Here is a 25,133-nt window from a genome sequence, read left to right as displayed (position 1 = left end):
TATTAACGGATTGTAGAAGCCATTGTTGGTTAGATTGAGCCATGGTTTGGAAAAGTTTTGGCTCACTTGTATGAAGGTGTCAAGACGATCCGGTTGTGTGGGTGTAGTAGTCACGGGTGGTGTGGATCGAACTATTTCACGGAATTATTTATGGGTGGATTTTGATAGTTATTATTTACGGAACAATACCTCTATTAGCATTATAATTATTATAACTACCTTGACTTTGTGCTTGACCTTGTCGAGGTTGCACTTGGTTGTTATAATTATTGAAATTCCCCGACTCGCCCTTGTCGAGTGGGGCTTGGTTAAAGCCGCGAGGGCCTAACATATTGATTATTGTACCCCTTGAGGTGTGACGTGTTGGTTATTTCTCCAACCGGTTGGGATTTTGTCTCCAAGGGCGTTAGGTTCACTATTAATAGAACAAGCCCGTTGATAGGCTATAGGGAGGACAGGGAGTCGGGATGCTCGTGGCTCCAAATGTAAACTACATGGATTTGAATTTACATTCATGACGGGATAGGCTTTTGTTGAACAAAGAATGACCTCTACCTTTTAGTGAGTGATTCGATTAGAGTTTTAAGCTCGAATCGGTTTAATTTCAAACATACCGGGCGGCCTTAATCAGATTTGATGAACTAGCGGAGCGGTGGATATCATCACTACCCCCAGTTGTTATTTCGCTTTAGTTTGATCCTCTAAAATTTATAAGCCTCCGAGGCTCCTTTGCTTAAGAAACTACCCCCATTCATTATGTCTAGGACTTCTTTATGGTGGTGTAGAAGTCTTTTGAAAAAGGTACGAACTAACGTGTGTTTTGCTAAGTTATGATGTGGACACTCTATAAGGAGATCGGTGAAACGATTCCAAGCCTCGAAAATGATTCATGAGGATTTTGTCGAAAAGAAATGAATCTTGGAAAGCATCTCGTCCGCCTTTAGGGGTGGTTAAAAATGTTCCATAAACAGCTGAACAAGTTTAGCCCATGGGTCCACAAAATTAGGCGTTTGGGCAGTTAACCAAGACGCCTTTATCGGCTAAGGTGAAAGGGAATACCTCGAGTTTAAATTGTTCCGCACCAACCGTAGGATGGTGGAATGTTGTTAGGACTTGTTCAATCCTACGATGTAGCCGATAAGGTTTTTCATGGTCTAATCCATGAAAACGGGTAACAAATTAAAATATTTGGGGATTCGAAATCCCCATCGGTCCGCTAGAACGATGCAAGATTTGGGGCTATCGCTCAAGGCTTTGTAGAAGTCGGAGAGAGGAGTCTTTTCTTAAAATTCGGGCATCAGGTCAAGTGATGTGTGTGAAATAGTAGCTAGAGGTGTAGTGGGTGGTATACTAGATAGACTTGTTTGTTGACGTTGTTTTGTAATTACGCTCGCGGTTTTAGTTCGCCGCACTTTAATCTCATACAAGGCTAAAACCAAACCTAGCTAAACACATCAACACTCCAAACAATTATGATATACTAGTATAAAACTCTAACAGAGACGCGAGGTGTGGAAGAAAGGAATACCCGATTACGCCCTTGCTTTCGCTTTATGAATAGCGCCTTGTTTTTACTGTTCGCTGTGTATATAACAAGTTAGAACACCGAAAAATTTGAAAAATCAAAGTTCGAAAGTCAAAACCGTAGAATTCGAAAAATTAACAAAGGGCGCTGGGTGCGCCTCTCACGGGCACGGTCGCTCGGGTAATTTTCAAATTACAATTATTTTTAGGGGGGTCGCTACCCACATGGGGCTGGTTTCGTTGTTCAAAGTATATGCAGTAGCTCCTTTCCTTCGAGCTGGGCGCTCGGTAATTTAATTTCGCTGAAATTTTTTCAACGATGAAACGGAAAGCCACAGTATGAATCAAACACGGGTGGGTGGGTGAAATGGGACTTTTAAGAAAAGTACTTACACTGCGAAAACAATGCGAAAGTGCAACTAAGATGGCAGCGGCGCCATTTGATAAACGTAAAATTGAATAGTTTTACCTACGAAATAAAGCGATGAAACTCTAAACGTAAGTAAAACTAAACTTATTATGTGCCTAATTTATCAAAGATTTCTACTCTCAATCCTATGAGATATAGTGGAGTAGAGTGATTCGTTCCACTCCTAGTCCTTCCGCATGCTGTGTTATCACGTGTAATTACTCTACTTAAGGTCTAATGAGAGATTTACGGAAAGGCAACTAGACTACGATGCAACTACCCACAAGATGCAACTAGTCGGTTATCAAAATAACTAAGGGAATGCTACGTTGATTCGATGATAAGGAGTTAGAGGGGGATTGATTCCACCTTAACTCGACTTAATCCTATTAACGATTTAATCGTCAGAATCCGAATTGAATCGCCGCGAGAAACAATTGGTTCTTCCTAATCCCTAATTACACATGGCATTCCTACCAATTCATAACTAGCATGTGAACGATTAAACCCATTCTCATGGTGAACTAATCGCTTCTAGAGTGGAAAGGAAATTACGACGATTCTACGATAGTGGAATCAAGCTTTCATCAAGGCTTCTCAACCCCTCTAATGGAGGTTTAGCCGAGAATCATTACACAATCATTTCGATTAAAGTTAAACTAAACATGATATAAAGAATTGAAATTTACTAATCTAAATTAAACAATAATTAAAATCTAATTAATAACTAAGAATTGAATAACAAGTAGTAAATGAATCAGATCTAACACAAATGTAAATGACAAGAATCGAAATTTAACGACTAGCTATTTTATTAATCAAACTAATTAAGAGTAATGATTCTAATAGTTTAATCTAAAACAAGAATTGGATTTGAAATTAAACTTAATTAAAACAATTAAATCTAGATCTAGAAGCTATTCTAATGGCTACTTTCTATTTTAAGCTCCTTTATTTTCTAACCTAAAAATCTACTATTCTCTACTAAAAAATCTACCATTAACAAAGAGCTAAGCTTTTGTTTTTATACTTTCAGATCCAAAAATCGTGCATGGGCTTGGAGCCATGTTTTGGGCCAGAGAATCAGGCCCAAAACCCAATTCTTTCAGTCCAAAAAGGCTTCTTCAACTGCAGTTGGCTTCAACAGACTTTTTGTCCACTTCTGCTCCTCTGATTGGATCACGGCTTAGACCATTGGAAATCTCTTTCCGAGCCGGTCGTTTTGACATAAGGTAGGCCCCATTCCGAGGTCTGAGTCCAAAGATATGTCCTTTGAAAGTTCTGCTGACTTTGTGTGTTGTTTCTGCCCGCGTCGACTTTTCAGCTTTTGACCGGGCTTTAGAAGGCCTTGTCTTCTTGAATCTTGGCCTTTAATCACGAAACTCCTTAGTAACCGACCTTTGCTCCTTTATCTCGCTAAAGTGGCACATTTTTGCACATAATGGACTTTGAAGCCTGAAATGCATAAAAACACGTAATCAGTGTTAACTCTTAATTATTACTCACATAATTGGTCTAAAAGTATGTCTGTTACAGGGTTAAAACTACAGTTTTGGGCTCTTATCAGCAAGTCAAAACAAAATAACCCATAACTTTATTTATAGAAAATGTGAATTGGATAGCAGGTTCCACTATTAATTAAAATGAAAATTAAAAAAATAAAATAAAATAAATTGGTTATTGTCAAATATTCTAAGAAAATAGTTTTAACAGTTAAAAATTGAGTTCAATGACTTTTCCAATTTGAGTGTGTGTGTGTGTGTGTGGGGGGAGAAAGATGGAGACATAGATCTATGAAAAATCCTGTGCAAAAAACTCGTATAAACAAACAAAGCACACTTTTAATTTGCTTGTGGATGCATTTAGTTATTACTCTTTCTTTAATCTCAAATTGCCTGTGTTCTGCTTAAATTGGGGAAATTTTAATAGTGTCATACTTGATTAAAATCATGATTGATTAATCTTTGACAGTGCGCCTCCGTATCAAGAGGAAAAATCAGTATAATTGATTCGTTACAGTTTTACTTGGGAAAAGCATACACATTATATTACATTTGAGATATATTTCTACAAACAACAAATGATCTACAATGACCAAAATGGATAGTGGATGTACATAATATTATTCAAGTCAGCCAAATTTCTATAATCCCAATGTACTGAAACACTTCCCTACAAAACACTTCCCTGCAAACTGTTCAAGCATGGATTAAGATGGCTTATTCCTCATTTTTAAAATTTCCTTGAACATCATGCCCGCATACCTTTCCTTACCGACAACGACTCCAATGATCTATGCTTCTCAAGTGGCGTAGTATCAGTATTCCTTTCAAACTATTTGGTTGCCATTCTTTCAAGACGCCTATATATCTGATGAAACTTGCTAGCATTTCTTTTAACCTTTTTATAATCAAACTACAATATATATTCACAATTAGAATAAACATAATAAGCAATGAGATGAATGCGTGAAAGAAAAATGTAAAAAGAAATATCATGTTGGAATAAATCAAAATAACAATCAGATTGCTTGAAGATCGTGCAACTGTGCGTCGACAACGGTATTATTTACATTAGTTCTCAAACACATGTTGGTTTCAAACAAACTTGAGAAAATATTAAAACACGATGATTTGTGTCTCAAAGAGCCTCACCAATATACAGTTTGTGGTAACTTCTCGGCATTCTCGCTATTTGATATAATACACTCAAGTTTCTTGTTGTGCTTAGTGTTTGTCTCCACTATAACCACGAACTACACTTTCGAATAGAAATGAAACTTCGCAATATTTCTTCATCTCCACAGCAATACAATGAAACGTCCAAATTTAGAACACCAAGTCACCGAAGTCGCTTGTCAAAATACAAAAGCTAAAGCAATCAAGTTATGAATATGATCTCCATATACTATTATCAAGAAATCAAGTTCTACATAAGAATAGACATGTTATATGGCATCGTCCATTGGTCTTCATCTATTACCGCCCTTTACATGAGTCAAGATCAATGTGCACGTTCATATACATTCATTCCACTAAGACTAAGACAGCCTAACCATTCACATATTAAATTTCAAGTAACATATAGCAGCAAGCCAGTAACAATGTAGTAATTTGAAAAAAATATATTATAATAATCCGCAATGCATAACGAAAGCAGGAATGCATACAGTTATATATATATATATATATATATATATATATATATATATATATATATATATATATATATATATATATATATATATATATATATATATAAACAACTTCGGAACCTAGCAGTGCAATGATCAAATTTTTACAAAAACATTATATGTAGTGGATTGAGTACTCGTGGAGAAAAAAAAAATAGTGATGAAGAAGGCAAAAAAAGGCATAACATTATAGGAGGCATGAAAAATATGAATACTTGATGAAGAAGAGCTGAGGTTTGGTTATGCAGCTTGCCAGAAAAATCAGACCACAAATAAATATACACCTTTTGAACTTTTGAGAATTTGAATTTTCCTAAGAGAGTTTGAACAAACAGAGACTTTATGTTTGAACTTTGCAGACAACCAAATTTTTGGTATAAAACACAATATGCTATTGATTCATATTAGTAAGGGATTCACACCATGCAAATTAGAAACTACGAATATACAATTATATGCCTAAAGTACGTGACTTTTCTAAAAAAATTCGACAGAGTCTCCTCTGTATTTTCGACATTTCATAAATATAAACCTGTTATAACCTAAAAATTTAAAACAATATACTTCTCATTGATTAACCCAGCTACTTAATCGTCTCGACGAATGCCAAAGCAGTTAAATATCTGGTTTTAAGAATGAGATCACTCAAAGCAGTTATATAACTGGTTTTAAAAATGAGATCATTGCAACATTAAGACTTAGTACAACAACGAACTTGAATGTCTCGACTAATGCCAGATCATCTAAGCACCTCGTACAGATATACTTCTCATTGATTAACCCAGCTACTTAACCATCTCGACGAATGCCAGAACAGTTAAATAACTGGTTTAAAAAATGAGATCACTGCAACATTAGGACTTAGTACAACAAAGAACTTGAATGTCTCGACTAATGCCAGATCATCCATGCACCTCGTCCAAAGCCATTACCGAAAACACATATTAAATATATACTTTCGAGTCCAACGCCCCAAAACTCGAACAATTATATACCTAAAGTACATGACTTTTCTGAAAAATTTCGACAGAGTCTCCTTTGTATTTTTGATATTTCATAAATATAAAACTTGTCATAACCTGAAAATTTAAAATAATATACTTCTCATTGATTAACCCAACTACTTAACCGTCTCGACGAATGCCAGAGCAGTTAAATAACTGGTTAAAAAAATGAGATCACTGCAACATTAGGACTTAGTACAGCAAAAAACTTGAATGTCTCGACTAATGCTAGATCATCCAAGCACCTCATACAAATATACTTCTCATTAATTAACCCAGCTACTTACCCGTCTCGACGAATGCCAGAGCAGTTAAATAACTGGTTTAAAAAAATGAGATCACTGCAACATTAAGACTTAGTACAACAAAGAACTTGAATGTCTCGACAAATGCCAGATCATCCAAAGCCATTACCGAAAACACATTAAATATATACTTTTGAGTCCAACACCACAAAACTCGAACAATTATATACCTAAAGTACGTGACTTCTCTAAAAAATTTCGATAGTCTCCTCTGTATTTTTGACATTTCATAAATATAAAACCTGTCATAACTTGAAAATTTAAAATAATATACTTATCATTGATTAACCTAGCTACTTAACCATCTCGACGAATGCCAGAGCAATTAAATAACTGATTTAAAAAATGAGATCACTGCAACATTAGAACTTAGTACAACAAAGAACTTGATTGTCTCGATTAATGCCAGATCATCCAAACACCTCGTATAAAGCCATTACCAAAAAGACAAATTAAATATATACTTTCAAGTCCCATAGCTATCAAAAGGTTTACATCATTAACAAATTCGAATGAAGACATACCTCTTTTGACTCAAATCTTTCCAAAAAACTTGAATTGTACCAAACTCCTAATCAAATAACCCTAGCTCCATGAGCCACAAAGTCAAAAGTTAAAACCAACCCGACATGACTAACAAAATATACTATGGCAAACAGTAAAATTCAAATGTACGAAAAAAATAATGTTAACCTATAGTTCAGGTTAGTTCTTTGAGATTTGATAAACATGCTACTCATTGAACTCACTGTTTAGCGACAATACCATCCATGTATATAAACAAAATCTGAATAGCTTCTTGAATCTTACAAAAACAATATCAGCATTCATCATGTACAAATCTTAGATTAATTAAAAGGCTAAAAAAAAAATATCAAGTCATGTCTATTTCGTGTAAACAACACATAAGTAGTTTCCATGTAGTTCAATAAGTTTAAAAAAAATCCCCTTTGAATGGGTGTTGAAAGCCTAGAAAGACTTCTCTATCAAGAACCTAATTTCTTAGAATTCATCACATGGTCTCCGTCTAGTAATGACAGAATGTGTGATTTCATTTAGAAAAGTTGTCCAACTCCCCAAAGGTTAGCTTGGGGATCCTTTTAAGAGGAACTTCAATTGGGCCTTTTATTCACTATGGTATATTTAGAAGGGTCATTAATAGAACTAAAAGTCTTAATGCTGTAACTTTGATTAGTTCCATGTAGAACAATGTTAGCATGTGGGTTTTGCACTCTAGATATGAGACTCAGTATGTTAATGATGACCCAATTTGGCATTTGTGTGTTTCAATTTTCAGACTCGGGTCTTGATTTATCTCAAACCTCAATTTCTTATGCCTTGCCCAATTAGACAGCATAAAGCAAGAGTACTCCGGGCATAAAAATTTGTGAACAATTAAAAGAACCTTGGGTTTAAGAGTTTTATAAACCTCAACAGCGTAATCCAAGTAATTATTTCACATGCCTAGATAGTCCCAAAAAACGTCCCACCAACAATTCACATATGCTCACGAAAAATGAAATACTCGCACGAAAGTAATCCAATGTAATTTTTTATCATGGACCAAATTGAAATACTCGCACAAAAGAGCGGAAAAAAATGGCCCCTTTCTCTCATGGCGGCTCACTCTCTCTCTCTTAGGGTTTCAAATTTTAAACCTAAACCCCAAAAAATCCAAATGGCTTTATAGAGAAATATCTTCAATTCTTTGGTCTGTGGTTTGGTAAGTTCGGGGGTCTGGTGAGAGGAGTTTTGGGATCTCTCTTGGATTTCCCTCATATTCCTTGCCACTTAGAATTGATTTTGCCCCTCCGTTTTGTCTCTGCTACTTCTCTTGGCGGGTTGTTCGGTGTAACTCTAGTAGTCTGATGCTCATGCGGCGAGAAGAAGTGGCTGTGTCCGAATTCGAACAAGACAAGGCCGACTGGTTGTGAAGTTTGGTCTACTCATGGTTACTCTGGAGGTTTCACTGTGTTGTGGTTTAGATCGGGTGTGTGAGCTTGGGATGGCAGGCTGTGAAGATGTGTTGGATAAAGCTCGGAACTTGACTCAAAGATGCGGCTGGTTGGAACTCTGGAGGTGACCGTTGGTAGGAGATGTCCTTTACAACCTCTTTGGACGGGTTTGTTTTGGATTGGGATCGAGAGTTGGCTTCTTGGCTGTTGAAATTTGGTTTCTATGGTGGTCTGGGGGCTCTGTCGGGAGGTGGGGCAAATGACATTGAATGGAGGGGCTGGTTGTTTGTTTGGTGGCGCTAGGAAAGAGCTGCTACCATAGTTGGTGTTGGCTGTTTGCTGATGGGTAGAGAAGGTGGTGGTGGGTTGTCTCGATCCAGATCCACTTCTCAGGTCGGTTGTATTGGTTGGGCTCGGGTTGTTTGGATACTGGCTGTTGTCTTAGGCCCGAATAGTTGGGTCAGTTTATTAGCTGATATCTAGAGCGTAGACTTGAGCCTGGCTAAGGGGATTTTCACCAGCTTTTGGTTTCCTATGCTTGAACCTAGTTTGAGCTCTGCCTAACGGGGTTTCAACTTAGTTAGTACCAGCTTGGTTGCTTAATTGCACCAAGATGTTGAATTTTCCACGGTTCATTTGCATATCCTCGTGATTTGTTGTACAGAACATTGTAAACGAGGATGCGAGTGATACTATAAATGTAAGGATATATTATATTAATACAGGTGGGGGTCTGCCTAACCCTAGCTTATTTGGAAAAAAAAAGTTAGTTTTATCAATACTTTATCTAATCATATAATTGTAATGTTATTCAATTTCAATCCATTAGTTATTTCCACAACCACAGGTGGTCCACTTTGATGAACTTAGATTCTTAAAGTTTGAAAAAATAAATAAAATAAATGAATAAAAATAAAAAGTAAAAAACAACGTAGCATGCATGTTGGTATGTAGAAAAAAGAAGTTGGGAAAAAAAAAGAAGCGTCCTCTCTTCAGTAGTTTTAATGCACATATTTAAGTTGGAAAAAAACTCCAAATAGGTCATGTTTAGACATTTGCTAAAAAACAATAGTTGAAATGGCAGTTAGTTATGGCATGAGAATTCATGATAAAACTTTCACTCAATATGAAACAATAACTGCATTACCTGAAGCTTTTCACTGGTGAAGTCAGCTTACTTCAAAGGTTGATTTGCATATGTGCATTAGGTACTTACATGTTGCTGTGCAAATAAAGCAGCCCTAAAAATCCAAGTATTCCATCAGTTTGTTGCTATCAATTTGATCCTTGTCACTGAGCATCAACAGTAGTAGTATAGTGGAGGTGAACATACCCATTAAAACATCTTTGTGGTAGCAAGGACTTCTATTTGCTGGGGAAGACACCATAATGCCTCGAACTTAATTTATTAGAAGTCTACTGGTTAGAACCCAATATCTCAGAGTTGTAATTGGTTGAACACAATGCCCAAGTTTATTGTGTTTGGAGTGAATTCTTAACAAATATAAGTTTAATTATCGATATAAATTTAAAATTTAGTCGTTTATTTCCGTAGTTTCGTTAATATCGATCAATTCTTCTAACTTAGTGACTTATCAAACCAAAAGGACAAAAAACAATGAAAATAAAAAATAAGAAGGAAAAGAAGTAATACAACACCTATAGAGAAGATAAAACTACAGCATTCATTACCATGAGATATCAAGAGAGACATAAAACTACAACATAAAATTGATAATTAAGATAAAAAATATGATAGATTAGAAAGAAAACCAAAATTTTATTTAATGAAGTACCTGAAAATTGAAGATATCAATAGATGTTTGCTTCAAAAGCCTCTATTAGTCGTCCTCTGCTTAAATTTTTCTCAACCATTTTGAGACTCGTTCATTATTCATACCAGGTACAATTAGCACTTGCGGATGTCACTCCCATTGGCACTAATGTAATCATTGAATGCCCTGTAGTGCAAGATGCAAGCATCAATCTAGAAGCTGTTAATGCAATCCAGATTCGAGAAGCACTTCCCATGGTGGGTGCAGTAGTGGCAGCAGCCACAATCATAGTCTCAGTTTGAATGGTGTGAGGACCCATTATATCATAGACAAATTGATTGTTCAATACCTAGTAAGTTTCATGCTAAAATGAGTACAAATGTCAGCAAGAAGCAAGAAAGAAAGCATGTATAGATAGGATAAACAGACTATTGCTTACCGCGATACAACAATACAAATATGCTTTATTTATCGCAGTATCAGGTACTATGTTGACGTGTAGATTCTTATTTGTACACGTGATCTTATATTCTCCCATTCTGCATAAAGAAAGCAAAACAAACCGGCCACTAATATATTTTGTAGAATGAAGGAGATAAATTTGGTGTCAACTTATACTAAGAACCCATGAAAAGAGATATGGTAATCAGTATGTGACGCGTTTCTGAAACTAAAATTTCATGCAAAATAATATACATAAACAAATAACAGTACAATCTCACTATCTCAGGCAAGAGAGTATGAGTTACCCTTCTTGGAGGGGCATGTCCGTTAGGAATGTCGAGGACAACACTAGTTTTGTGTAAGTTATGGTGGTTAAACATGAGAAAATAGTTAGCATAAAAGGCTTCGAACGGGTGTCGTTATATAAATTATTCTGAAAAATATTTGCTACTATGATATATAAATATTATATTGATTGCTCATTCAAATTTCCATTCATAATAGATTAGAGTAGATATACGTGAGCACTTTTTTCTTGTGTCCAAATTAAATCTCAATTTCTTAGAATATATTGTCATAGCTTCTAAAGCTATCTCTTTGGGTTCCGATATAAAGCCAAACTCTACATTATCCAAATAACAAAAAGAAAAATGTTTGTTCAGGGAATGATCTACATTGCATAATAAGGATAATTAATTATGCAAGAAAATCAATTGAAGAGTTGGACAGGAAGGTCTCAACTATGTAGTTATTATAGCCACAACTATCAAATGTCAAGTTGAATCTATATCAGAGTGCATAATATATTCCAAAGTGTTTACCACTAAAATCATACTAAACCCAATAGGTTAAATCCTATGGAAAACAAAAATATCAAATTGAGATATTAGTAAATTAACATCAATCATACTCTATAGATTAATAAGAGTTGTATGGTTACCTTTTGTTGAACAAATCATATTTTCATCTTAAGAAACAAAGGCTCTATTCTAGGTTCTTATTAAGTCATCCTTTAATAATCTTTCAAAAAATTAACTGCATCACTAAGATTTACCTGAGGAGTACTTGACGGGAGAAGAAATCATGTTTTCGTGTTGAGAATCTCGAAGAGAGAGGGTCTAAACTAAGAGAGATCATATTTTCGTCTTTACTGGAGTCTCACCTGTTTTTTCGTAGTACCCCATCTTAACTTTCATGGGTCTATTTTTTAGGGGTTTTTTCTCCAACTTTTTCAGAATACCCCTAATTACTAAATTCGCCTCGTTACTTAATACCCCAACTGACGTGGACAACCACATCTAATTGAAACTTGCCTTGCAAATGCAATAATGAGTGCATATGCAGTAGAAACAATGGAAAGTCAAAATAAAACAAAGCCAACTTACCATGGATGCATTTCTCACCACAAATAACTCGAAAGAACACTTCCAAATATGCAAGAAAAGTGTTTAAGCCTAACCTGTACCAATATATATGTGTTAACTTCTTTTAAAATATAAGGCATAAGTGTCGTTCTTAAATTTTTATGTAACTTATATGAATGTGTCTCAGCTTATCCATGCTTCAGTAGTTACTTTAATAACTTCCACGTATATGATTGCATATGATAGCTAAAGCTCACTTTACAGTGTAGATGCAAACCTGTCTATTCCTAACTTGTTGAGGACATCCTGCTGGAACAAAAATAGCGTCACCAAGGTATTGCTCAAACGTCCAAGGTTCAACATCTGCAAAAAGTAAGCATCCAATATCAACTATGGCATTTTTCTAGGCTTTCCCTTGCAAAGATGCAATCACTTACCAAATTCATTTTCCAATTGCTTCTTATGCTTTTCGTCCAAGAAAAATGTTTTGTCATGAATAGGGTGGATAACCTGAAAAATTAACAGCCAAGTTTATTAACGTATTATTTAACCAAAAGTTGAAAATACTATGGTACTATGAATACTACCAATGATACTCACGGACTTGACTGAAAGATTGTCAATATGACGAATTTTTTTCCAATGCTTCTACATAAACTCAACTAACTTTGGTACATCTTGACTCCGAAAAATATTCCAAATGGGTTTAGTTCTTTACCAACTTTAGTAGTGTCATTACTTTGGATAGAGTCCTTCATATCTCTGCCTGACTTCTTTAGTTCTTTACAATCAACTTCTTTATCTGCTGAAGTAGAAGTTAAGAGACCATCTGTCTCCTTGACATGAATCTCTGCCAAGTTGGCATTATTGATTGAACAGAACACTATCTTGATTGAACGTGTCCTGTTCAGATAACGGTTCACACTCTGCATCAATACCAAAAGCACAATAGAAACATTCAATAGAAGGAGTGCAAACACACTCACCTCAAATATTAAAAATACAGGTTTAAAATCAACATTCATCCAATCTAAGTAGCACAGTACTTCATGGCACACCATCCTTGATCTCCCCCGGAGTTACATATCAATTTGCTCACAAATAACTTTCTTTCAAAGAAAACAATGAAATATATCTTCCTGCAAATATAATCATATGACTTGGAACACATTAGAATAAGACTATAAAAAATGCTACCATTTTTGTATTGGTCTTTAATTTAAAATAACTTAGAAGCTTATCTAATACTTATTTTTTCTTTTTTGGAGAAACCAAAAAGTGACCCTTTAACTCCAAATTTCTTATCGTATGGTTAAGACTATCAGTTCATACAACTATTCATTTTCACTCTATAACTTCCTAAGGTACTTGCACAATCCATCAAAAACAAATTCTTGATATATCTGAAATTACTTTTTGACCCACCTATATTAATAAATAGGACGTGATATAAACCAACTAACCAAAGTGTAGGCTGCACACACCCACAGGAACAAAGAGTAATGTAGACACTTCTCAAAATGATGTTCTAAGCAAGATGACTAACGTGCTTTAGGCATTAATAAGAAACAAATGCATATCATTTAGGAAAATAGAATTCTACTATTGAACATTGAAGAAGTGAGCAAGGAATACAATAAACAGGATATATTCACTAACCAAAGCTTTTACATTTCCAATTACCTGCTGTGATCTATCACCATAAATTGTAGTTGCTAGAAAACCATTCGAGCACAACCAATATTTAAGTGAGTCGGCTCCTTTATTTGTCTCCACAAAAATTGAAGTCAGACTTGTTGTGAAAGCAGTAACAGGAATCACTAAACAACAGTTCACACAATAAAATATTAAAGAAACCAAGTCAAAAAGGGGAAAGTAACATAGGAAGAATAGAAGAATATATGAAGTCATTGACAAATTATCTAGTGACATGGTAGGGAAAGCTATAGGAAACAACCCATATCAACCATACTACCTTTCCATGAGATCCATTCTCCTTTTGAGCATGAAAAAGTCCATGAGGTGGCTTTTCTTATCTTACTCCTGAACATACTCAACTCTTTGATCAATCAAATTGGTACTTGAACCAATCTTTTCAACAGCCAGAAAAATGTAATTTGCGAATTTTTTCAAATAAATATGAGTTGCCAGCATGCTTTTATCTACTGAAAGAAAAGGAAAGTTGTATGAAAGTGTAACTGTGTAAGTATTTAGGAATTCCAACACACAACTAAATGGGATTGTATAGTGGATAACCAACGCCATGTCCTTTAGGTGAACCAAATTTATAGAGTAGATAATCAAACTAAGAAAGTGAGAAAGAGACACATAATTTTACAACTATGAAAGAAAATTATAGCTTATGGAATTAGTACATTAATGATAAGGAAAACAGAGAATATATCAAACCTACTCGGACAACACACCACACCCACCATGAATGAAATCACTCACTTCAACAAATTGAACGACACAAATAACAATACTATCTATTTCGTATTCACGTCGAGTTCATATTTGGTTTTATTCGATCAATTTAGCGGCTTTCAAACCTGTGTTGTTGAAGATATTCTTTCTTTATTGAAAAATATGGTAAATATTCAAGCTTCTAAATATATCAGACTGTATGATTTAGCATCGGAAAAGAAACAGAGAGCAATTTATAAAACAAAATTCCCTATAAATTGAATGGGTATATATTTTATTTCAGTAATGAAACATGCATTTAAAGAGCTCGATATGTAGGCTCTAAACGACAATGAAAACCATCGAAAGATGGAAACCACTATATTTCAATTATGTAGTAAAAACATTTCAATTAAATTCACTAAAAAAAAAAAAAAAAAAAACTTCAAAGTCTTAATACACAGATAAATAAAACCATAGAGGTTTAGTAATCTCCATTTATCAGAACACCATGACAACAATTTTTCCATCCATCAATAAGAGTGAAAGCAACAATGGTGTAGAGAATTTATCAGTTATCAGTCAAACCAACAATGTTTTCATAGCAAAATATTCTAAAAAACAAACTTGAAAACATGAGAGGTTCAAAATTGAAGATAGTTTACTGGTAGGAAGGGGGATGTTGAGCCGCAATGAACAATAAGGAAAACCCTAGAAACAACCGAAGAAAGTTGGAGAGGAGGAATAGCGAAGCAGTAAGTTTTTTATTTAGTAAGTTCTTAAATGGGATTCCTAAATTATCAAAAAGAACGGTGGGTTTAGATTAATCTTTGGATGGGAGAGAATTTAGAGGGAGGGCACAACAACTAAGGGTCTGATTCTTCCTTTGGCTTGTCGAATTTTATGTGGCCCTTTCTAATTGCTCGGATCATGGCAACAACATTGCAATATATGAAAAAGTAAAGTTTAAATAAGTAGTTGTTGTTTGATTTGATGGCATATAGTGACTGCTATTGAGCCTTAATAAAATAAGGTAGTGAAGGAAGACACCTTTTTGGCTTCTTGCTTGGAAGGAATGAATCGCCTCTTGGGTTCTGGTGCAGCACTGATTGGATGGTGAACATAATCTTATTCTTCTGTTCTGAGTCCTTACACATCTTTATAACTTCTTCCAATAGCTGTTGAACCATCATGACTGGCTCATCATTTTTCTTAATGTTTATCAAGCTAGTTTTTTTTTTTTTTTTTTGGTTTTGGTAAAACTCGAGGGGCCGGGGTTGAGTTTTGACGAAAGGTTTTTTTAACTTTTTCTTTTCTTTCATTGGTTATTGGTTATTACGGTTATTACGTGAACAATTCCAAAAACTGAGCGTGAGTTTGTTTGTTTGTTTGTTTGTTTTTTTTTCCTCTGCCGAATAATTGTAAAAGCTGAGGTGTCCACCTTAGAGAAACCCCCACATTGAACAAATAAAACACCACTCCGATGCTCTCCTTAAATTCTATGCCACTGCCATCCGTATTGACTAAATGCTAAGCCATGATCAGGTACTCATTATTCTCCGTTTATGGGCCTATGGCTATAGTTTAATCAATTTTTTCCTTCTATAACCAAATGTCCACCATTTAGAGGAGAATCGAGTCTCAAATATCTGAAGCCATCACTCGTCTCCCCTTAATTTTACTGGATTTTTTTAATGAATTTTGACAACAAAACTGAGTTTAGGCAGTGGAAACCATGACTTGTTTCCCCTTAAATATTAGTAAACCATTCACCTGATTACAAAAGAGAAGATACTTACACAAAAATGCATAACAAATATTGGTAGAAAGCAACATTGACGTATCATATAACATAGTGTAGATAATAATTATATAATAAGACTATCTAGTATTTACCAAAAGAGAAAAGATTCGAGCTCTAATTAGCCACCTAAGAAAACCTTGCTTGCTACACTTGTGGGGAAAACCAAGAAGCAATCCCGGATTCGCTGGAACGAACGAATGGATACAATGCCAGCGTATTGGTTGATATCGACTTAGCCTCTTCAATCCGGGACCAAATATTTGTGGAAGTGCCTAAACTAGGGATTGAATTCTGGCAGAAAATCCAATTTGGATCAATTCCTAAGTTCTGTAACCACTGCAAGTATGTAGGGCGCTTAGTTCCTGAATGAAGAAATGTAGCAAAGGGAAAAAACTCAATGCCACAAACTACTACAGAGAACGTACACCAGGCAAATGCTAGAGGCAAAGAACCAGTAGAGCAGGATATTCAGGTAGATAGGGAAAGAATGTTGAAGAGCCAAAAAAGGAGATTAAAGAGAATAAAGAGAGCACAGGAGTGGAGACCAAGAACGACACCAGCCACTAATAGCTCAGTACCTAAAACAAGCTATAGGAAGCCACATGCCGTGGAAAATCAGGAAGAGCAAGTGGATGCTACTCATAATGCTCCAGAAGCGAGTGTTGCAACACTGGGGACTGGCACCATGGATTCCTCTATGATTGTGTATGATGGTCATCAGGAAAATAGAAGGGATAGAGAAGATAAAAGTCAGGAAGCAACTCACAATGAACCCCTCTATTCGGTCATGGAAACAGAAGACGGTATTATATACAATATGGAATTAGGAAGATACCATCTCTTGACAGATGTACACGACCCCGGACTCGGATATCTCTGAAGTCGAGACTGAGCATTTTCACGATCGTGTTCAGACTGATGATGTGATAGTGGCTGAACCTATTACACCGATTGTAGAAATACCAACTGGTGTTACAACAAGGTCGGGGAAACAATGTGGAAGGAGAGGACGTGATGTCAGTAAACAGAAGGAATTGAATTCAAGGAGTAACAAAAGTGCCAAGAAAAGTAGGGGCAGACCTAAATGATCCAAAAACTGGAATCATTGATGATGACATCTATATGCTTTTGGAATGTGAGAGGTGCAAATCAGGTTGCGAAAGCGAGAGAAATAAATAAGGTTAGAGTAGAGAAAAAGCTTATTGCTTTTTGTTTGCTTGAAACCAAAGTTAGGCAAGATAAATATGATCTCATCAGAAACACGTGTTGTCCTCTATGGGAGCATATGAATAACTACAATAAAGATCCTTCTAGCCGTATTTGGATATGTTGGGATCCTTACTTGATGGAAATTAATAAGATATCAGAATCTGATCAGTACATTCACTGCAAGGGGAGATTCAAACCTACTAATGAATAGTTCCTTTTAACTGCAGTGTATGCCAGAAACACCAAAAATCTCAGGCAGAATTTATGGAGAGACTTAATTACCATTAAAAGTTCAGTGAACTTGCCTTGGTGTATAGCAGGAGACTTTAACAACATCACCAAAGCAGAAGAAAGAATGGGTGGGAGTCCAATGCACCCAAGAGAAGTGGAGGATTTTGTGGAATGTCTGCTCAAAATAGAATTATTCAAACTGAGATTCAATGGGTTTTTTAAACATGGAACTATAGGAACCGTTATGGTTTCACCGAATGATTTACGAACCGCGAAACACCACACGCAGCGGAATAAAGGGTGTCTCACGGTTTGGTTAGAAATTATACCTTTAGATCAGCTGTGATAACTTTGAGAATCCAAACTCTATGAATCAGCAACCTCTTGATCTTCTGTTATATTCCTATCTTAGAATGGACGTTATGTGGGCAATGATCTACCAGCCTCTTCTTTCTCTCTTGGCCTCTCTCACTCACAAAATTTGGAACCGATTTTTAGATCTACTTTCTTGAGCAAAACCTTGAGAGAAACGGCCAGAGAAAGAGGCTTCTATTTATAGGCTACAACAAGGACCATGAGGAGAAATTAGGGTTGGGCCTCCTGACGGGCTTGGGCTTCCCATGTTCACCCAGAACACACGGCCCAAGTCCGTCAACAAATGACTTATTCCACTAAAGGCCATTGTTACACTACCGCCCTAATCCCAAACCGTGTATTACGTTTATGGACTCCATATTATATGCTCGTTGATCTCCCCGTGTTTAAGATATCGAATGCCCATTAGTTAAGTCAAGTTACTGACAACTACATTAATCAACTTCTTATGTCCTTGAGTAGTACCACTCAACCTCATTGTCATGTCGGATTAAATCCACCTGCAGGGTTTATATGACAATCCTTATGAGCTCCTCAAGGGGACATCATCAACCCGACTTCTTGTGGGTCATAGATTCCTTCTATAATCAGCAGCACACCTTACATACAATGTCATTACCCAATCCATCGAGTTTGTTGATTCACAAATGAATCTCACTCATTGATGATTTAAAGCAATGTACAATGCACGTAAGTGCCCGTTATTATATTTGGATTAAGAGGACAATCATCCATAATAACAAAGGTGTTTGTTCTCTTATATAGTCAGTATAAAGAGAAGCAGCCTCACTTGGTCCTGTTCAATACACACAAATTGTACTAGTGTAATCCTATAGTAAAGATAGACTACTACCAGATTATACTACAACCGTACTAATGGTTTGTCCAAATCCATCTAGGTATTGAACGTTTATTTATACTTTATAAGGTACTGATGATATGATCTTCTGTGTGTCACTACACACCATATCATCTATAATATAAAGTATTAGATGCATGCATATAACTAATAACATATATAATATGCATAACATTTGCCCATATGATTCTCATTCAAAATATAAAGAATAAGAGTTAATACAAAAGTAATGCTTTTAGTATATAACCCTATCAGGAACAACAAGGTGAAGGGCAAAGGCAGAATCATGACCAAAATCGATCGTTGTATGGTTAATAGTCTCTGGGAAGATGGTTTTGCAAATTCCAAGGCAGAATTTCTGCCCCACGGTGTTTCTGACCACTCGCCTATTCTCCTAGTTTGGTATGATTCAGAGAGGAAGGCGACACCTTTTAGATTCAAGAATTTATGGCTTGAACAGCCGCAGTTTCATTCCATTCTTAAAGAAGTGTGGCTGAGCCCTATTTTCTCCAACCCTATGTATGTTCTAATGCAAAAACTAAAGCTTCTGAAGGAAAGGATAAAGCCGTGGGCAAGGAATAATTTCTCAAACATCCATGGAAGAGTTCAACAGGTCAGAGAGAATCTATATGACATTAAAAGGCAGCTCCAATCAAATCCATTGGACCCTTACCTAGGACAGGAAGAACATGAAGCACTGCAGAGGTATGGTGAACTGGCGGCAGGTATTGAAATCTCTGAAATCAAAAGCAAGCAAGATAGTGAATGGATGTTAGAAGGTGATAAATGTACATCATTCTTATTTAAATCCTTAGAAGAAAAGAAGGCCAGAATAGGGATATGGGTTCTCCAGAATTCTCAAGGGAATGCTATCACAGGACAAGCAGCGGTGACCAAAACTATTATCGAGTACTACACTGCTATTCTGGGCATTGAGGCAGAGGAGATAAGCGGAGAGAACTTCTTCAGCCAATTGCAAGTCCGAAATACCATCTCTGACCACATGAAGTCTATCTTGGAAGTGGAGGTTACAGTGAATGAAGTAAAAAATGCTCTCTTTGAGATGAAAGAAAATACAGCTCCAGGGCCAAATGGGTTCACCCCCAATTTCTTTAAGAAATGCTAGGATGTAGTTGGTCATGATTTCTCTCTAGCTATTCTTAATGCTTTCAAATTTTGTAAATTCCCTAGAGGAATTAATGCCACTTTCTTATGTCTTATTCCTAAAGTCACCAACCCATCAAAAGTTGAAGACTTTAGGCCTATAGCCTTGTGTAATACCATTTACAAATGTATTTCTAAGGTTATTGCAAATAAGATTAAGTTAGTTATTGATGATTTAGTTCAGACTAATCAATCAGCTTTCATCCCTGGCAGATCCATTCAGGACAATATTCTGCTTTCTCATGAGCTGCTCCGAGGATATGACAGGAAGCACGCCACACCTAGATGTACCATTAAGTTGGACATTCAGAAGGCATATGATATGGTCAATTGGGAGTCTATCAAGGCAATGATTAGGACCTTCGGATTTCCAGATAATATATGTCAGTGGATTGATATGTGCATTTCATCTCCTTCTTATTCTGTCATGATTAATGGTACGTCAGAAGGATATTTTAATGAAGGCAGAGGAGTCAGACAAGGAGATCCCTTATCTCCATATTTATTTGTCCTAGTAATGGAGATTCTCAGTTGTGTGATTAAGGAAAAACTCAACAATCGATTTATTCAGTATCATTCCAAATGCAAGAAGGTGAAGCTGTCTCATCTTGCTTTTGCTGATGATGTTCTTATGTTCTGCAATGGAGAGATTGCATCCATACAAGCCATGAAAGAATGCCTGGAAATTTTTGGAAGTGCAACTGGGTTACAGATCAACAAGCACAAGACAACTCTTCTAGTGGGAGGACTAAATGATCAAGAAGCGAGTGCTCTGGCAAACATTTTAGAGGTTGACTTGATCAAACCTCCAGTGAAATATCTAGGACTTCCTCTCATCTCTACTCGATTGGGTATCAAGGAATGTCAACCTTTGGTAGAGAAGGTCACTCACAAGATTACCAACTAGAAATCAAGGTTATTATCTCATGCGGGTAGATTACAGTTAATCAAGTCCATTCTGCTGTCTTTTCACACATATTGGGCAAGAACCTTCATTCTTCCCAAGACAGTGCTCGAGCAAGTGGAAAGTATTTGTGCAAAATTCCTATGGACTGGCACAAATAATAGAAAAGAGCTGCACCAGGCGAGCTGGAGTACAGTTTGCCAAACAAAGGAAGAAGGTGGGCTGGGAATTATGAATGTTCACAGATGGAATGTGGGTGAACATTGTGGGATGATTTTCAAATTAGTCTCTAATTAAAAAGTCACCATCTGGGTAGATTGGATTTGGAAACAACACATCAAAACCAACTACTTTTGGACTATGAAAGTACCAAGAGACTGTTCCTGGACGTGGTGAAGTATTTTGAACAATAGAACCACAACCAAGAAATTTATCAAATACTCCATTGCAAAAGGGGAAGAAACGCTATTATGGCATGACATTTGGTGCTCAAGATCACCTCTGTTCGAAGACGCTGAAGCAATGGTAGAATGGGATTTTTCGCTGGATGCAAAGGTAAGTGTTATCATTTCCGATAGGGAGTGGACTGATGCAGTCAACTTGATGCATTCACAAACCTTGAAGGAGGTTATTCAAGAGGTGGATATCAACAAACATCTCGCACAAGATCAGGTAGTGTGGACGCCGCATCCGAGGGGGTAGTTTACTTCACACAGTGCGTATCATGCCCTTTCACCAGAGAAGGAAAAGAAAAAATGGCAAAAGCTGGTTTGGGGTAAGTGGGTTTTACCAAGACACTATTTCTCTACATGGTAGCTGTTCTATCAAAGTCTCCCTACTCAGGACAGACTTGTGCAAAGGAAAATTCTACAATCTTCAGCTTGCTGCTTATGCAACAACAACCGAGAATTCTCAGGACACTTGTTCTTTGAATGTTCGTATTCCGAGGAAGTCATCTCTAGAGTCAAGTGCCTACTCGGCATTATCACAGATAACAAAATAGCAAACAAAGAGTGGTCGTCGATCCTTCTTATATGCAAAGAGGAAGAGCTGGGAGAGGTTTACGAGGTTTTTTTTTTCTGCGCATCAGTTGCCTACACATGGAAGGAAAGGAACGATCATAGATTCCAGCTTGTTGCCAAGTCAGTGCAAAGCCTATATGAGAAAATGGTAAGAGATACAAGGAACTATTTGCAAGTCTTAAGTCCAGAAGTCAATGATTCGACAAAAGTTAGGAATCTTTTTCAGAGACTTAACATTGACCCCAGATACAAGACGCAAAGGCAAATAGATTGTGTGTGGATGCCTCCAAATGATAACCGAGTGAAAGCCAATACTGATGGCGCAGTGAGTAGTAATGGAGCTGGACAAGGTGGGGTAATAAGAGACAAAGAGGGCCAGGTGCTAGCGGGGTTTAGTGGTAGTGGAGGCATGGCGTCTGTGCTGTTTCAGGAAATCAAAGCTATCGACATATGCATACATAGATGTATAACAGAAGGCTACAAGGAAGTGGAAGTTAAGTCTGACTCATTAAGAGCTGTGAATGCAATCAACAAGGTGGAGAAACCTCCTTGGTTCTGTGATAAGAGCCCAAAACTGTAGTTTTAACCCCTTAATAATACTACTTTTAGACCAATTATACGAGTAATAAATAAGAGTTAATGCTAATTACGTGCTTTTATGTGTTTCAGGCATGGAACTCAATTATGTGCAGAAATGTGCCACTTTGGTGATATAAAGGAGCAAGTTGCTAAGAAGTTCTATAATAAAGGCCAAGATTCAAGGAGACAAGCCTTTATGAAGCCCAGTCAAAAGCTGAAAAGTCAACACGGGCAGAAACAGTGCACAAGTCAGCAGAACTTCCGAAGACCATATCTTTTGACCCAGGCCTTAGATTTGGGCCTACCTTATCTCAAAACGACCGCCTCAGAAAGAGCTTTCCAATGGTCTAAGCTTTGACCTAATAAGAGGAGCAAAAGTGGATGAAAAGTCTGCTGAAGTCAAAGCTAAGTGAAACGGGCTCTGTGGACTGGAGAAATTGGGCTTTGGGCTCGATTTTCCGGCCCAAAACATGGCTCCTCAGCCCATGCACGAAATTGTGGATCTGGTCTCCTCCTTTACATAAAACAAGACTTAGCTCTTAAGAAAGAGGGAGTTAGAAAATCTAGAATAGGAAGTAGGCATTAAAATAGCTTGTAGATCTAGTTTTTGAATTCAATTAGTTAAATTAATTAGTTTCATACATTATTTTAGATTAATTCTTTGAATCATAGTTCTTTATTGATTAGATAAATAAAATAGTGATTTCTTGTTCATTTCAATTTTGTCATTTAAAATTGTTAGATCTAATTTCAGTTGTTATTATTTAATTCTTAGTTATTAATTTAGAATTCAATTATTGTTTAGTTAAATTTAATAAAGTTATAATTTTTATATTACGCCTAGTTTTAATTCATATTGTAGTATAATTCTCACCACTCTAAGGGTGTAGTGGAAAACACGATGGGTAAGGTTCAAGATTTTGACTATCCTGCGGATTTTGTTATCCTCGATACAGAAGTCGCTAACGACGTTGTCCCGATCATTTTAGGGCGCCCCTTCTTGGCAATTGCCAACGCACTTATAAATTGCTGCGATGGTTCATTTTCCTTATCTTTTGGCCATCTTACCGTTGAGGTCAATGTATTTAAACCGATCACACAGGTTCCTGATACCAATATCGATAGAGAGGTTAGTATGATCAAGAGTTTAGCTCATGATTATGTCAAAACCACGTTTCCAAATAATCAGATGCACAAATTCCTTTCCTTTGGATGTTCCAACTTTAATAAGGACTCCTTGGACGTGGAGGGAATTGAGGAAGATTTCCTTCAACTCTTTTGCAACTCTTCTTCGCCACCTTGAGAGTCCCCTCCTATTGATAATTATAGACCCACCTCACATCATTCCCCTTCCATTAATGTACCCCATCCTACACATTTTCAAAGGAACAAGGAGTTTGCACTTGACCTTCTTGTTTCTTCTGTGCTTAATGGTTTTCTAAATCCGCCTAATACGGTTATAATTCCCGAAGAAAAGGCATATGACAACTACATTTTAGAATTGAGACAGTTCCTACCTACACCATGAATAAGTTTTGTGCTAAACCCACATTCTCATTCTTTCCATTCTTTCCTTCTAATATTTATCCTTATCCACCATATCTTCCTCAACCATCCATTTTTTCACACTTATTCAGTTGGGCAACCCCTCGTTCAAAGATGAATAAGAAGGTGCATGCTCGGTTACGTTCTAGGTCTATCAGACTTCGTTTTCATTCCACTAGGTTGCGTCATAGGAAATCTTGGTGCCTGATTATGTTTGAGGCTGCATTCCATGTTATTTATTTCTGGAAAGACCCACAACTCTTCAGGTTGTTGATATATGGAAACTGCATGGTATTAATATATATATCCAGTTATTTGTTAAAGTCTCGCGTATTTGACTATAAACGACTCATTTGGTTGTCTAGTGTACTTCTTATAACTTCCATATACTGATAAGTGCACCATTCCGGTAACCGGGCCCTCCTTATGGAGTGTGTGGCTGTAAGTACCAGATCCTAAGTCCACGGTCAGCATAATTCACGTTTTCCACTCTTGCATGTTTTCTTGGTTTTTGAGTCATGTTCTTCTATGGTGTGAATTATGTATTTATTGCTTTCTGGTTTTTCTTATATTAACTTTTATTCATAAAAAAAATTAAAAATCGTTAAAATCACAACCATAGTAAGTTGAGAAGTCTCAGGAATCTGACTTTAAAAGACCCACTTATAAAAAAAAAATTTTCTAAACTCTATGTCTAAAATTTGTTTGGGGGTGGGGTGTTCGTTCTATCCTGGATTGTTAAACTCTCCAGTTGTGTTGGTTAGACCGTTTAATTGTATTACGATTTGAGTTGACATTTTCTATTAAGTTAGATTTTATTCGTTCGCATAACTTACATTATGCACGTACTTTGAGGTGTTTTTCATCTTCTTATATGTCACCCATGGTCGGAATAAAGTGTTTTATGGATCATTAGATTGGAAATTCTCTCCTGATCATTTTCATATCTCATTCACATAAATCGGACAGGTAATGAAGGGGGAATTTTAGTTTAAAGTTGCGCGAAAAATTGACAAAAATCGGAAAAATCAATTTGGGCTTGGGCCCAATGCACGCACGTGT

The 25,133-nt window shown here is 36.4% G+C and overlaps 1 protein-coding gene across 1 annotated transcript; it reads left to right on the top strand.

The window, feature by feature from the left end:
- The first annotated feature begins 22,092 nt into the window (after nucleotides 1–22,092).
- LOC147504288 (uncharacterized) lies at nucleotides 22,093–22,527 on the top strand. The gene has a single exon (XM_086605130.1). It carries the CDS (start codon nucleotides 22,093–22,095, stop codon nucleotides 22,525–22,527), a length of 435 nt encoding a protein of 144 aa, XP_086461256.1.
- The last annotated feature ends 2,606 nt before the right edge of the window (nucleotides 22,528–25,133 follow it).

This window comes from Coptis chinensis, chromosome 4 (genome assembly GCF_015680905.1).
Source record: "Coptis chinensis isolate HL-2020 chromosome 4, ASM1568090v1, whole genome shotgun sequence".
Lineage (NCBI taxonomy): Eukaryota > Viridiplantae > Streptophyta > Magnoliopsida > Ranunculales > Ranunculaceae > Coptis > Coptis chinensis.
The sequence above is the reverse complement of the archived record's forward strand: the minus strand, read 5'-3'. Positions and strand labels throughout refer to the sequence as shown.